We start from the raw sequence: 12,245 nt of genomic DNA, 5'->3' as shown, positions 1-12,245 counted from the left end.
CCAAACACTTTAAGTGTCCGTGAGAGTTCTTCTTGGAAATCTGTAATAAAATACTTTAAAATTCAAGAAATAGCTATACTGGCTATTTTTGGAGTCAAGGGTAGAGATAACCTAAACAAATTGGTAGGCATGAGTGCATGGAGATAATGGGAGAGGCCCTCTTTCTGAAGTGAACCTAAGTCGGCTGTTTGTATTGATAATGGTGACTAGGGCATCCGGGACAGGAAAGTTACCTTTTATTTGACGTGACGTTGCGGCGTAATTTATACAATTCTATAGAGCGGGGTCTAGTTTGTTGCCAAGCTTTTGTTCCTTGGACAGACTTGGCGTGGTTCATTGAGGATGAAGCAAGCGAAAGTCAATTTTAGGTTAATCGTTTGTTGCTGTTGTGTACGATAAATATACTACTCTCTAAGGCATATATTTTGCATTTGCAAGCGGGTGTACAGCAAAACATCAGTGAAGAAAGGATGATATACACAAACCAGAAGAGAACCTGCGCAGTGTTTTATGTCAAGTCACTAAAAGGTAAGTGTACGTATACAAATTATCACTTTATTTACAGTCAATGCAAAGGACACGAGCCCAATGTTAATATTACCAACACTTGGCGGCGCAAATTGCGTCACAGCAAGGAGGCTGCACCTATCCAACAGTTCACCGAAGTTGCGGTAGACTAATTTCACGTTTTTACAGAAATTACTAAACTCATTTCGACAGCTATTACCCGGCGACGTAGTTAGCGTATTCCTGTAAAAAAAAAACGTGCAAGCGCAGGCCTATTTACTATATAAAACGCACGTTTTGTTATAAGCGCAAGTGACCTAAAGAGCCCAATACATTTATTCCGCTGCATGCAAGAATCTAAGAACCCGGCATTTATTGCGTACAAGATTCTCGCGTGTTCAGATATTCTATAGCCGCCAGAATACTATATTTTAGCGTTTTCGACTATTTTTTTAAGCAAACGAAACGAGATATATACCTTTAAAATGTTGTCCCAATAATGTCTACTAGCGGGTATATTCGGACCAGCAAGAACAGCTCATTCTTATATTATTGCCGAAAATGTTTTAAAACGCTTTCACCAAAACGATGAATTTGATGAGGACAATCTTATTTGTATATTTGCCACCCGGAAAACTAGTGTGTCTGCACTTACGGGGACCTATTATTTGGTGCGCAAGGCCGCAATAGCGTTAAATGCACCAATCCCGAAAACAGCGGACATGAAAATTTTAATTTTTCTTAAGTTTACAAATAAAGGTTTTCCAGTTATTGTGGCAATATTTCAAGTGTTTTAACGTGTGTTTTAACCAAAACGTGTGTTTTAGCAAAAAAAAAATTACCAGATACCAAGCCTATAAAAGTTGTGTGCCTGTTATAAAAATTACGAGGTGAATTTATAGTTTCGCAGAAAACGTGTAAAAAGTTAAAAAGAGTGTGTTCGAAACCAAGTCCTAAAAATGTAGCTTCCAAAAAACGTAAGAAAAAGTGCTATTTTAACATGTTAAAAGCCATCTGAGCATTCTCAATAAAGTAGAAGTGATTTCGAAGTGTCAGTTTAAAAATCATTTTTTATGTTACACACGGTCGATGTTAGTTTTTCTCCAACAGGATCGGGCTTTATGTGGAAGAATATTTAAACTTACACGGATGTTTTGGAATCCTCTTATAAGCCTGAAGAAGATTTACTTCCTAGAAACAGTGGGCAGGCAGTGTGAATTTGAATTTAAATTAGAAACTGCCCAGCGGAATGTGCCGGCAGAATTTCCAACCCTGGATTTCTTTTTTTTCATGTCGTCCAAAGCAAACAATTCACAGTTGACGCGTATTGAAATGTCGAATGACCTAAAGGATAGCTTTTACTGCAATATAAAATGGATATAACGTTGTAATTAACTGAATCTCTGCTTTTAGAATCTGTGCTTGTTAGGAAGCAGAGTTTACTTTCCATGCGCCAGGTTAAAGCAAATATTGCAGCCAAAAAAATTGCTGGTGACGAAGGCCACGTCTTGTGCGACATTGACACAGCTGTGTGTCAGCAGATTATTTATAGTTAATACTACTAGACTAAACGTCAAGTGCTATGAGTCTCCAAAAACAGTTCCACAATTTTTTTGTGCCTCAGCAGAAATTGATATGTCATTGTGTTTGTTCTTAGCGAAAAAAAATCTTCCCGTAAGTACTGCTTCGGAACGCCCTGAAGTGCACACTGCACAAGTACATCATTATCCCGCCTACCCTTTTCTACTTTTGAGAAGGGAAGGCATCTCTCTTGAATAGCTACAATGAATGGGTTTTGCAGTAAAAGCGCAGAAAAGTTTTCCAGCATGTGTTGACCACATTTGGACTTCAGTCGGCCACAATTTCGACAAGTTGGTCTTGCGTATCTTCAAATGCCACAACGAACCTTAAGGGAACACCTTCGTTAGTCTCCGCTTTGGGGGCAGTGGTGGTTATATACACTGAATGTACAGGGTCTACTCAGTAGTTCTTGCGGTTGCACATTTAAACCATTTTTTTTCGATTTACATAACGTATATTGAGCTGTTGAGAGCGCACCATGGCTCATGAAGGCATCTTTCTTCATCTGTGTCTGTTGTGGTGCCTATTGGTGCGGAAGACGCAGTGTGAAGCTTGTCAAGGCGCGATCCTACATCCCTCTCGTTTGTTTGTGTACTCCCCTTCTCTCGATTGGTAAACAGTAGGGCTTGCCTCGACAGCGTAGCTATGTTTACATTATTTCAGTTTTAACTTTGATTTCATAGGGTAGCAGAATGGGGGTCAAAATATTGTTGGCTTGCCAAGCATAGTCGGCTACCGGACTTTTCCGTCAACCGAACGCGTAAAAAAGGAAGCGGTGTAGCACTTTGAGCAAGAAATTGTCGCGGCTGTGAAATAGTACCTGAGTTTTCTCAATAATGCGGGATGAAGAAAGAATAACCCCAAAAACTGGCAGTCGCATTTTTTCATCAGTATATCGCCGTCTAACTGAAAGATTACAATTTTTTAAATTTTTACAGGTTTCTACACTGTGTTTTCCTAAACCGTTGTCTCCTTGCATGTAGAGAAGTATGTATTATCGACATTTTATTATTAGAAATTATTCACATGTATTTACGAAGAGGCTTTTTTTGGACTGGCTTTTGAGCACGATCATCAGGGCTACGCGTGTTACACCTTTGATCCAATCTTCTCCTGACCTGCTCCTTACAAATTTTATAAATGATATTTTAGTAGCAGGCGCACTTTTATGGGAAATAACTGACCATTGTCCCGTTTTATGACTTAGCCTGGTACACACAAAAGAAATCCCAACAATTCATTCACGTTTCACAGGATTTCTGCGAATCAGTTACAATCAATTAGGCATATGATAAGCAAGAGGTATATTTGTTCAGCGTGGTGCAAAAAAATCGATGCCAAATAAACGCACACAAACTTTATTCAGCCAATTATGAATATTTAAAGCAAGTGTTTTACATTCCATACCGTTACACGCTTGAAAAGACTGAGAATGCCATGGATAACGCAAGAGCTTAAAAAAGCTATAAAAGGCAACTACCGAATGTTCCACTCTTTCCGAACTTTTAAAACATTCAGAAGTTAAAACAACAGCTAAGCTTTAGATCCGTATGAAATACGAACCAAGCATGTGGAGTATGTCGTAGAATCAATTGCTTCGCGACTGTCCATATATTTATAATTTATTTCTTGAATTGGCCACTTTTCACAACAATATGAAGCAAGCTTCGGTTCATATATTCCTAAAGGCTGCAAAAAACCGTAAGAATAATTGTAGGCCGATATCTGTGCTGGCCACTTTTTCTAAAGGTTTGAAAAATTATCTTGTGTAGCGGAGCAAATTTGTTAATAAGAAAGAAATACTTAGTGCGTGGGAGTTGGACTTTTGCAAGCGGCGATCTACCAAAATACCCCATCAGCACTGAAATACCGTGTATTGTAGAACATTGACTCTGGATCATTTTCGCTGGACTTTTCTATCGACTTAACCAAAGCGCTTCACGGCTTTATTCACGATATTTTATTCAATGCACTTTCGTTTTACTTCATACGCGGCAGCCCTCTACGTTTGATGACATTCTGCTTAAAAATAGAACTCAGTGCGTTTGGATAGGTAATCAAAAGTCGTCGCTTCTTCCAGTGCAGAGTGGTGTGTCACACGGTAGTGTACTTTGTCTAATATTGCTTAATACTTATAATAAGAATATAGCAATTATTGACGTCCCTTTATATTACTTCTTAAAAGCTCAGGACTGCAACCTGCTCTTGATTGGCAGTAACCCTGGCTTTTAAATACTATCATATTAAAACACTCTGGAAAAATTACACAAATGGTTTAAATCATACTTCCATAAAATAAATCCACTAGAAACCAAAGCGGTCATTTTGAAGCCTATAAAAATGTGTTCACCTTAAAGCACAAAATACCGCCCTGCGAAAAGGACAAGGAACTTTTTGAACAAAACACGGTTCTTGAAATAAAATTTCCGTGCAATCTAAGTTGAAATAGTCAGATGCAATCCCTCTGTCCACGCCTGTGTGTTACGGCGTCCGCAACATATCGCAGCAAAGCATTTACGGCGGGTATTGTAAAACATCAACAAACTATACAATATTTGCGTCTGAAACGAGGTACAGCAACCTTTTTTGGAGGTGGACTACGAGACGGATTATGAAAATTACTGTACTACAGAAGGAAGCTTTGCGTCATATAACACCTGTGGACCGAACGCCAAGCACTCGAGAACTATTTCAAAACTTTTTTTTCATTCGGTTTGAACTTCACTTTAATACTTACTTAAAGGAGCCATGAAGAGAAAACAAAATGTTGTTTTATTCGAAAGATTAGGTGTTTCATAGTACCCTAAGCGCTTTCCCAGAAGCAAATGATGCTTTATTCACTGAGAAATAAGGCAATTTAGGCCAAAATTTTAAATCTCCCGCTAAATTGCACACTTCGTGACGTGAACAACGGCGTCATACGAGCCGGTACATGAAACAGATACTTAGTATGTCGACTCCATATAGCACCCACACGCGGGAATCAAACAGGAACCGGAACTCGTGCCGACACCAAGACGGCAGCCATTTTAAAAATACTAGTAAAACCTAGTGCAGCCGCAGCGATAGTCATGGAATCGCCTGATACGGAGAACAAAACTCTCGCCGAGAAGTTTGGGCTTGCATTTAACAACCTCACACCACTTGAACGCTGAATGCTTGTAAGTGCACGAACGGCACGAGTTTTGGGATACGCGGATAGACCGGATAGCGACCATTCCGCGATAGCCACAACAGACGAACGCCCAGCCGTCGGCACGGCTGCCTCGTCAGCCCCGTCGCGACGGACGAATACAGACTGGTACGTATGTGCCGTATTTTTCTTACGGTTAATAATAGTTAAATTTCAGTAGCAGTATCGCTAATGCCAGTTGGCCGGTGTCGTGTATGGAAAGCCGTTCGCGCGAGCTCTATGCTCCGACCAGAAAGATACGAGCGTGAATGTGCGGTGTGAACGGCAATTTTTCCCCCAAGGTCAGAGCGCTTTGACGGTGATTTGACGAAGTCGGCGACGAGCGCCAGCATGTCCCAGGAGTGAGCTAACGTAAGGGTCCCTCCCGTAATCACTTCCTCGGAAATGAAGCGAGCACACTCGTACTTCCTTTAGCTCTCTTTCTCCTCCGTTTGCAAAGTTCACAAACCTTGCAACTTGCTTCGCCGAGGTTCGTCGTTGGGCAGCACATGAAAGGAGATCTCCTCACTGGCGGGGATGTCGCACTTCCTCGACGATTTGCCCATACTACATGGGAATTTCAAAACGCAGCAACGAAATTTCATTGTAAAGTACTGGAACAAACTGAAGTTTTCAGTGGTTGTAAACTGGAAACGAGCTCCTAACAACAGCAGCAAGTCAATACTATTGCGAAACTTCTGCGACGACTGTCACTATCTCGTCGCTGCTTGCTGTTCCTTACTCCCCTCGTTTCTATTGTTACCTTTGCTGGTTGGCGAGTTGACGGCCAACCTCCTGTGAAGGGATTACAATACCAAGCAAGGTCGCGGTTGTGCGTGCTGGGACGGTTCGTTGGCCCCCATAAGCCACGAACCCGAAAATTCGTCTGTGCGACGGTGGCGACGGCGAGATGTCGAGTTCCGCTGGTGGTAGTTTCGAACGCATTGGCATACACGCTTGCGTGTTTATTCAGAACTTCAACCCTTTACTCCTTCGTTCTTAGTATCATAAAAGGAATGTGCAGTATGTTTAACGGGCATATAGCTCCCTATGCAAACTAGAAAGCCCTGCCTAACTTGCGTTTGCTTTTGCCGGCCTCCGCCAATCGCAGAGAACTCTTGTGTGACATCATAGGTGCTGTTGCGGGTAATGAGCTGGTGGGTCGCATGGTCATTCCCTTTTTTCCTAATTATGTAGCTTATTTTAGCGAAGTTTGTGTTAAAAGTGGTGTCAGTATGGTTCTAACGCGGCAATCTTTCGAATGCACCAAACTTGTGTTTTCTCTTCATTGCTCCTTTAAGTACTGGTTTTTTTTTCTTACTCTGATTTTAAAGATGTATAATACTTTTGTCACCCCCACGACCACATGACAAAGCTGTGAACAATATTGATCCTGAACCTTGTTTTCGTCCCCGCTTTTGTACATCAAACAAAATCCAATCGCACAAAGAGAACCAACCTGTGCTACCTAATAAATATAAAAATGTAATCATCGTTTCTCGCGAGTGGTTACGTGGGCACTTCCTTCACTTGCCATGTATACCTTAGTCACATAAAAATTGCATGTGTTTTCGATGCGGTGTGTTTGTGACATGTTCGTTGTGTCTAGTATTTCAAGTAGTGTATTGAGTATACCTTGACTGTATATGCGTTACTTGGACCTGTGCGATTTTGTCTGTGTTTTTTTTCGTTGCTCTGATCGTGTCTTAAAAATACCGCAATTTATCTTTTTTTTATTTTTCAATTGTGTGATTGCTGCATTGTCTTCTGTCATCTACAAAGGCTCCAGGGCCCATGTCAAGCTTCTTAATGTAGCTTTTAGCCCAGGAGATAATCTATGGCTACACCCCTGTGTATCTGGTAAATAAAGTTGGCTTGACTTCACAATACAGTTATATTAAAAAGACGTGACGTGCTACCTTACTTCATTTCAAAGAACGTGGTACACACTCTAAGTTTTAATGGGCGACCCTGGGACTAGTTTTATAACGCGGGACGGAACGTCTGGCATGAAAAGTGCCCAGAAGCATAGAATGGCCCAAGAGGTCTTTTGCACTCATGGCATGGGTTAATCTTTCCAGATGATATACACGAGAGTACGGAATGCATTATATTGATAATAAAAGGGATAACCATTCATAATCTGCCGTGATCTGCCTGAACGCCGTGTAGGAGTTCGCACGACTTGTGCAATATAGCGTGCATTGCATTCCTCCTCTACGTAAACCAGTGCAATTCAAAACGTACATCAGTACGTTTTAAAAATGTACCCCATTAGAGCCAGGATGTCTCTACCTCTTCGTTATGAAGTTTTGTAGAAGAATATTGTACTAAAATTAAGAAGAAATAGTTTCAGAATATTTATATTTTTCATGATTTGGGAGTTTTATTTTCATTTGGTGTTCTTCGGGTCTTGCTTATGTTTAGGTTATCGAGGAACAGCTCTCTCTTTTAGCTAGAAGCCGGAGAGAGAGAAAAAGCATCTTTGTTTGCCCTTCTATAAAAGGTGCTGTGTTGCTGGGGTGGAGCTGCTGTTAGCAGTCGGCCCCAAGGACTGCCTCAATTAGTGGCAGAAAGGGCTCTCAGTGCTCCACTTTTGTGAAGCCTAATGAGGAGATGTTGAGTTGTCTGCCTGAGGATGGGTATAGTCCGGGGCTTTTGGTGCCCTTGTGGAGAACGAGTTTGAGCTGATTTCGGTGTACCCTGTGGGGTTGAGCAACTCCGCCGAAGGGCCAGCAGAAGGTCAAAGGGACTCTGTTCTTATGCTTTTTGTCTGCATATCTAGGGCTGGTTGTTCGGGTACCCGTGACAGCAGCGTGGGCAGCTACGGTGTCTCGGCAGACGAAACTTGTCTTTGATTGTGGCCAAGACATGGAGGTAGTGCAGTGTGTGTATTCATCTGTGTTCAGCTCTAGCAAGGTTTGGGGCCTGACTTTTATTTCTTTGACACGACTGGTGTAGCTGTCGTATTCCTCCAGGAGCTCAATTTGAGGCTGAGACTCGCGGAACAGGCTTTCGCGCGGCAGTCGGTGAGGCGCCGCATTTCCTGGTATTTCTTGATGATCTAGGATCCAGCGAAGTTGTACCGAACGCTCTGGTTGGGAGGTTAGATGCAATTGGAGATAGTTGTATATGTGCTCTTCTATTTGGTTGCTGGCGAATAGGCGGATCGCATGATGGCTGTCACTCAGAATGAACTTTTTCGTCGGCCCGTGAAGTTCGTGCTGGCATCCGCCGTGGCTGACTTTCGGCATAACCAAGATAATGAATTCCGAAGGAGCGACGAGTACTTTGTCCGTTCCTGTAGTAAGCGGCGGCAGCATATATACCTTCGTATGATACGGCGACATCTTCAAGGACAAAAGTGTTCCGCTGGGCTATCATTTGCGCCAGTAAATGATGAATTGGACACGCTCTGTGGGCTTTGCTCTTGTTGTCGTTTTCCCAACTCATGCGGCGGGGTATTGGATGTACAGTCAGCCCCAGCAATGGTTTCCAAGAGGGGAAGTTCTGTAACGTACCCGGCTGGTGCACACATTTGTACCCCTAGTGAAGGGAGTATAGCTCGTCCCTAGTTATGAGATTGCACCCTAGACTCTTGCCCTTCATTCTGGATGTCCACGCAGAGTGAGACTTGATTGTGAACACCTATTCGAATTTTGTGGAGTGGCGTGTAATTTGGAGTCTCAGGGCAACGCTAATAGGTTTTTTTGCCGTTTCGTTTTTAATTTGTACATCCTAATAAGGTTGAGCCGTATGTAAGGAGGTACGTACCTGACGCGGAGAATGATGATCGCCATAAAATTTGTCTTAGTTCGAGTAAGTAATTGAGATCCAAACTTTTTAGATTAGGATAACCCATACGACGATCATCATTGGTAAATACATTGTTGCGGGTATGTATTAAAATTTGCACCGTTTTTTCTACGTTGTACCGAACGGTCGAGGCAACGCTAAAAAAAGCACACCAGACGAAGAACACTGAAAATAGCCTTTCTCCCACAACCAAAACGGCAATACATGTGGGGGTGTGGCTCCACGAAACTGCTGAGAAGATTTCGAACTAGTTCTCTTGGTGAGACTAGATGCTCTGAAACAACTGTGACCGATATTTCGGTAAGAATTTAGACAAAATAAGGGCACAGCATATTAGCCTACATTAATAGCGATTTTAGACCTGAGCTCAAAAGAAAACTTCGTGCACTGATGATATGTAGCACTTAAATGATGTCGGACCAACTTTTTTCTGCTTCAGCCACAGAAAGGGGAAAGCACTGGTGTGACCTGAGAATAAAGCATGAGGCCATTAGGCACTGGGTACCACCTCGATGCTGGCTTGCTTTTAATACATATCCTTGTTTTGGTTGGAAAAGGCAACTGTTCACAGATATGTGCAAAATCTAAAAAGTAAGTATTTCGTTCACTGGGGCGGGGTTGTAGAAATACCATCAAGTTTTGTCTGCAATCTTCATTGAAATAAACAAAATCAAAATCCTCAACTTTGCCTCTTTAAGCAATAATTTTTACTGTTACATTGTTACACGTGCGTGTAGGCAGCTATATGTGCCGCGTTTAGTTCGGGTTAGAATCACAGATCAGGAGCAACAAACTCACTTTTTGTGTCAGAGGAGGCAAGATGGTAACATTTCTAGGGTGTAATATGTGAGTAATTTAGCAATAGGTCCTCTCATCCAAATATTAAGGTAGCTGCTGAACTAGATATATAAACATTAAGGGCCAATTTTTTGTGCTTTATGCAGATCGTGCTAATTTGTTTGAAGAAGTATGCTTTACCCTTATAAAACCATTTTTGCGCGAAGCTATGGGGTGGTCGTTCTAAAGGTTATGTTTTTTTTTTTGCCCTAAGAAAAGTTTGTCGGTCCGCTTTTGTTTTAAACAAAACTATGTTTGCTATCAATGACGAGAATTCAGGTACAATAAGCTGTCGGTAATTTACAAACATCCCTGAGCCTACAAACTTCTACCCTTTTATTCGCATTGTTTCCGCTGTGTTTTATTTTATGTTAGGCGCATATGTTCGCACGAAGGCAACATTTTTTGTAAGCAGATTTTATGTACAGGCATTTGCGTACAAAATGTGTTTTTCGACTGCGATAAAATACAGCTCACTGACATCCTCTTGCGCATAACTACTGGGAGATATTACAGATGGAAGGAGCGAGGCATACTCTAAGGATAACAAATTTTCAAACAACTCAGCTTTATTATAAATGTTTTTTGCTTCTTGTTGCACACTTACGTTAAGCGTGCTAATTTACAACGTTTCGATTCACCAGTCGGAACTTTTACAAGACGCTTCCAACCTGTGCACCGGGGCAGATCCGATCAATTTCTTATTTTGTTCAAAATTGAAGACTTATTTTTGCCCATTCTCTATATTTAGCTCTTGGTTTTATTTGAAGCAACGCGCAAAGCCCCCAGCAAATTTCTCGTTTAAAAATACGTGAGAAAACTATTTTTTGCTGCTTTGGGCCAAAAAAAATAAAGGTCGCTCTTACCTGCTAAAATTCTCATCACTCCAGCAGCCAACTGAAACATAGTTCGTGTACGATAGTGAAAAGCTGAAGTACACAGGCAAAATTCACAAAAGCATTCTTCTATGTAACGGTTGTCATTTGCTTTTAACGTAAGGAGAAAAATTCAATCTTTTCATATTGCCAAATAATTTTAAAAACTGTTGCTGAAGCTCGGTCTCTCTATTTATTTATTTAATTATTTAGTTGCCCATACTGCAGCCCTTTGAGGGCTATAGCAGGGCTGGTTGAAATACAGAGCACGGATTAGAAGTGCAGCACTTAAGGGAACCAGAAATACAATATACACCCGTACACACATTGAAATTCCATTCAGTGCAAAACCCCGGTCCTCTAGATGCAAAAGTACATAGAATCATCGTTATACATATAATGAGTAGGCACTACAGGACGGGGCACACATACCAACATAACAATGCAAATAACTACTGAATATACACGACTTTCAAGATAAAGGTGATATTGATTTTTTGATGCACTCCTAATCTCACCTAGCAGTAAATTACACTGTTCTGTCGTTCTTGGAAAAAAAGTCAATTTGAATATTTGGTATGTGCATGAAATGGGGTGAGGATTAGGGCATGAATTTTTCGAGTTATGGTTGGCATATGATACCTAAAATAACTGTTATCAGAAAGGCAGGTAACTGAGTTAACGATACCATGCAAGAATTTAGACAATCGACATCATCTCGTCGCGTAGAAAGTGAGGCAAGGTGACAAGTTGTCAGGGCTGATGTAGGCGACAAATTACGGTCATAGCGGCGACAAATGAAACGGATTGCTTTTTTTGGCATGTGTTCACTTTGTTTGATTTCTCCTTTTTTTAAGGACACCAGCGATAGAGGCGTAATCAAGAACCGGTCAAATTGGTGCTTTTTACATTAGCGCATTAGTTTCTTGAGGGGATTTTCTTGGAGTACATCTTAGGTAACCAAATTTCTTGAATGATTTCGTGCAGACTGAATTGATATGTTCATACAAGAAGAGGTTCATAGTAAAAATAAAGCCAAGGTATTTACAATCTGAAACCCTTTGGAGCGCTAGGTCATTGTAAGAATAGTTGAAAACGGAAGTATGGGTTTTTGAGCTGAAGGACATTGAGACTGTTGAGGGCATTTTCTGTTGTGGGGGTTTACGAAGCATTTTCCTATGATGTGGGGAATTACCGTTAGGGTCACACAAAAAGAATCGCCTGAATACCTATATTTCATGTTAAATTCTGGTACTCTAAAACAAGAATTAGGACATGATTGCAAAACATAAAGCTCGAAAAACTACCGTGCGGCTATAAATTTTGTTTCAACTCCTATACCTGACCCCTGCCGTCGCCCAACCTAAGTTAAAGCTCAATTGCAGTGGCGTCTGTAGCGGTTTTAGGTTAAAAAATTCTATGATATATAGGCTCGCAAACTCCTGTTTTTATGTAAA

General features: G+C 41.3%; 1 protein-coding gene across 3 annotated transcripts in view; it reads left to right on the top strand.

Moving 5' to 3' along the window:
• LOC144142071 (uncharacterized) overlaps window positions 1-12,245 on the top strand; it is an 88,617-nt gene that overhangs the window by 51,320 nt on the left and 25,052 nt on the right. For 2 of the 3 annotated variants that reach the window (XM_077673499.1, XM_077673500.1), the window contains exon 4: window positions 439-528. In XM_077673499.1, the coding sequence (XP_077529625.1) occupies window positions 439-528 (90 nt within the window). Of the gene's footprint in view, window positions 1-438; window positions 529-9,515; window positions 9,668-12,245 lie in introns of all 3 variants that reach the window. The other variant, XR_013316812.1, reaches the window with a different exon arrangement.

Source organism: Haemaphysalis longicornis, unplaced genomic scaffold (assembly GCF_048455015.1).
Source record: "Haemaphysalis longicornis isolate Haplotype H1 unplaced genomic scaffold, Haemaphysalis longicornis Haplotype H1 scaffold_6, whole genome shotgun sequence".
In the NCBI taxonomy this organism is placed as follows: Eukaryota; Metazoa; Arthropoda; class Arachnida; order Ixodida; family Ixodidae; genus Haemaphysalis; species Haemaphysalis longicornis.
Note: the sequence above shows the minus strand (reverse complement) of the source record. Positions and strands in the feature narration are given on the sequence as shown.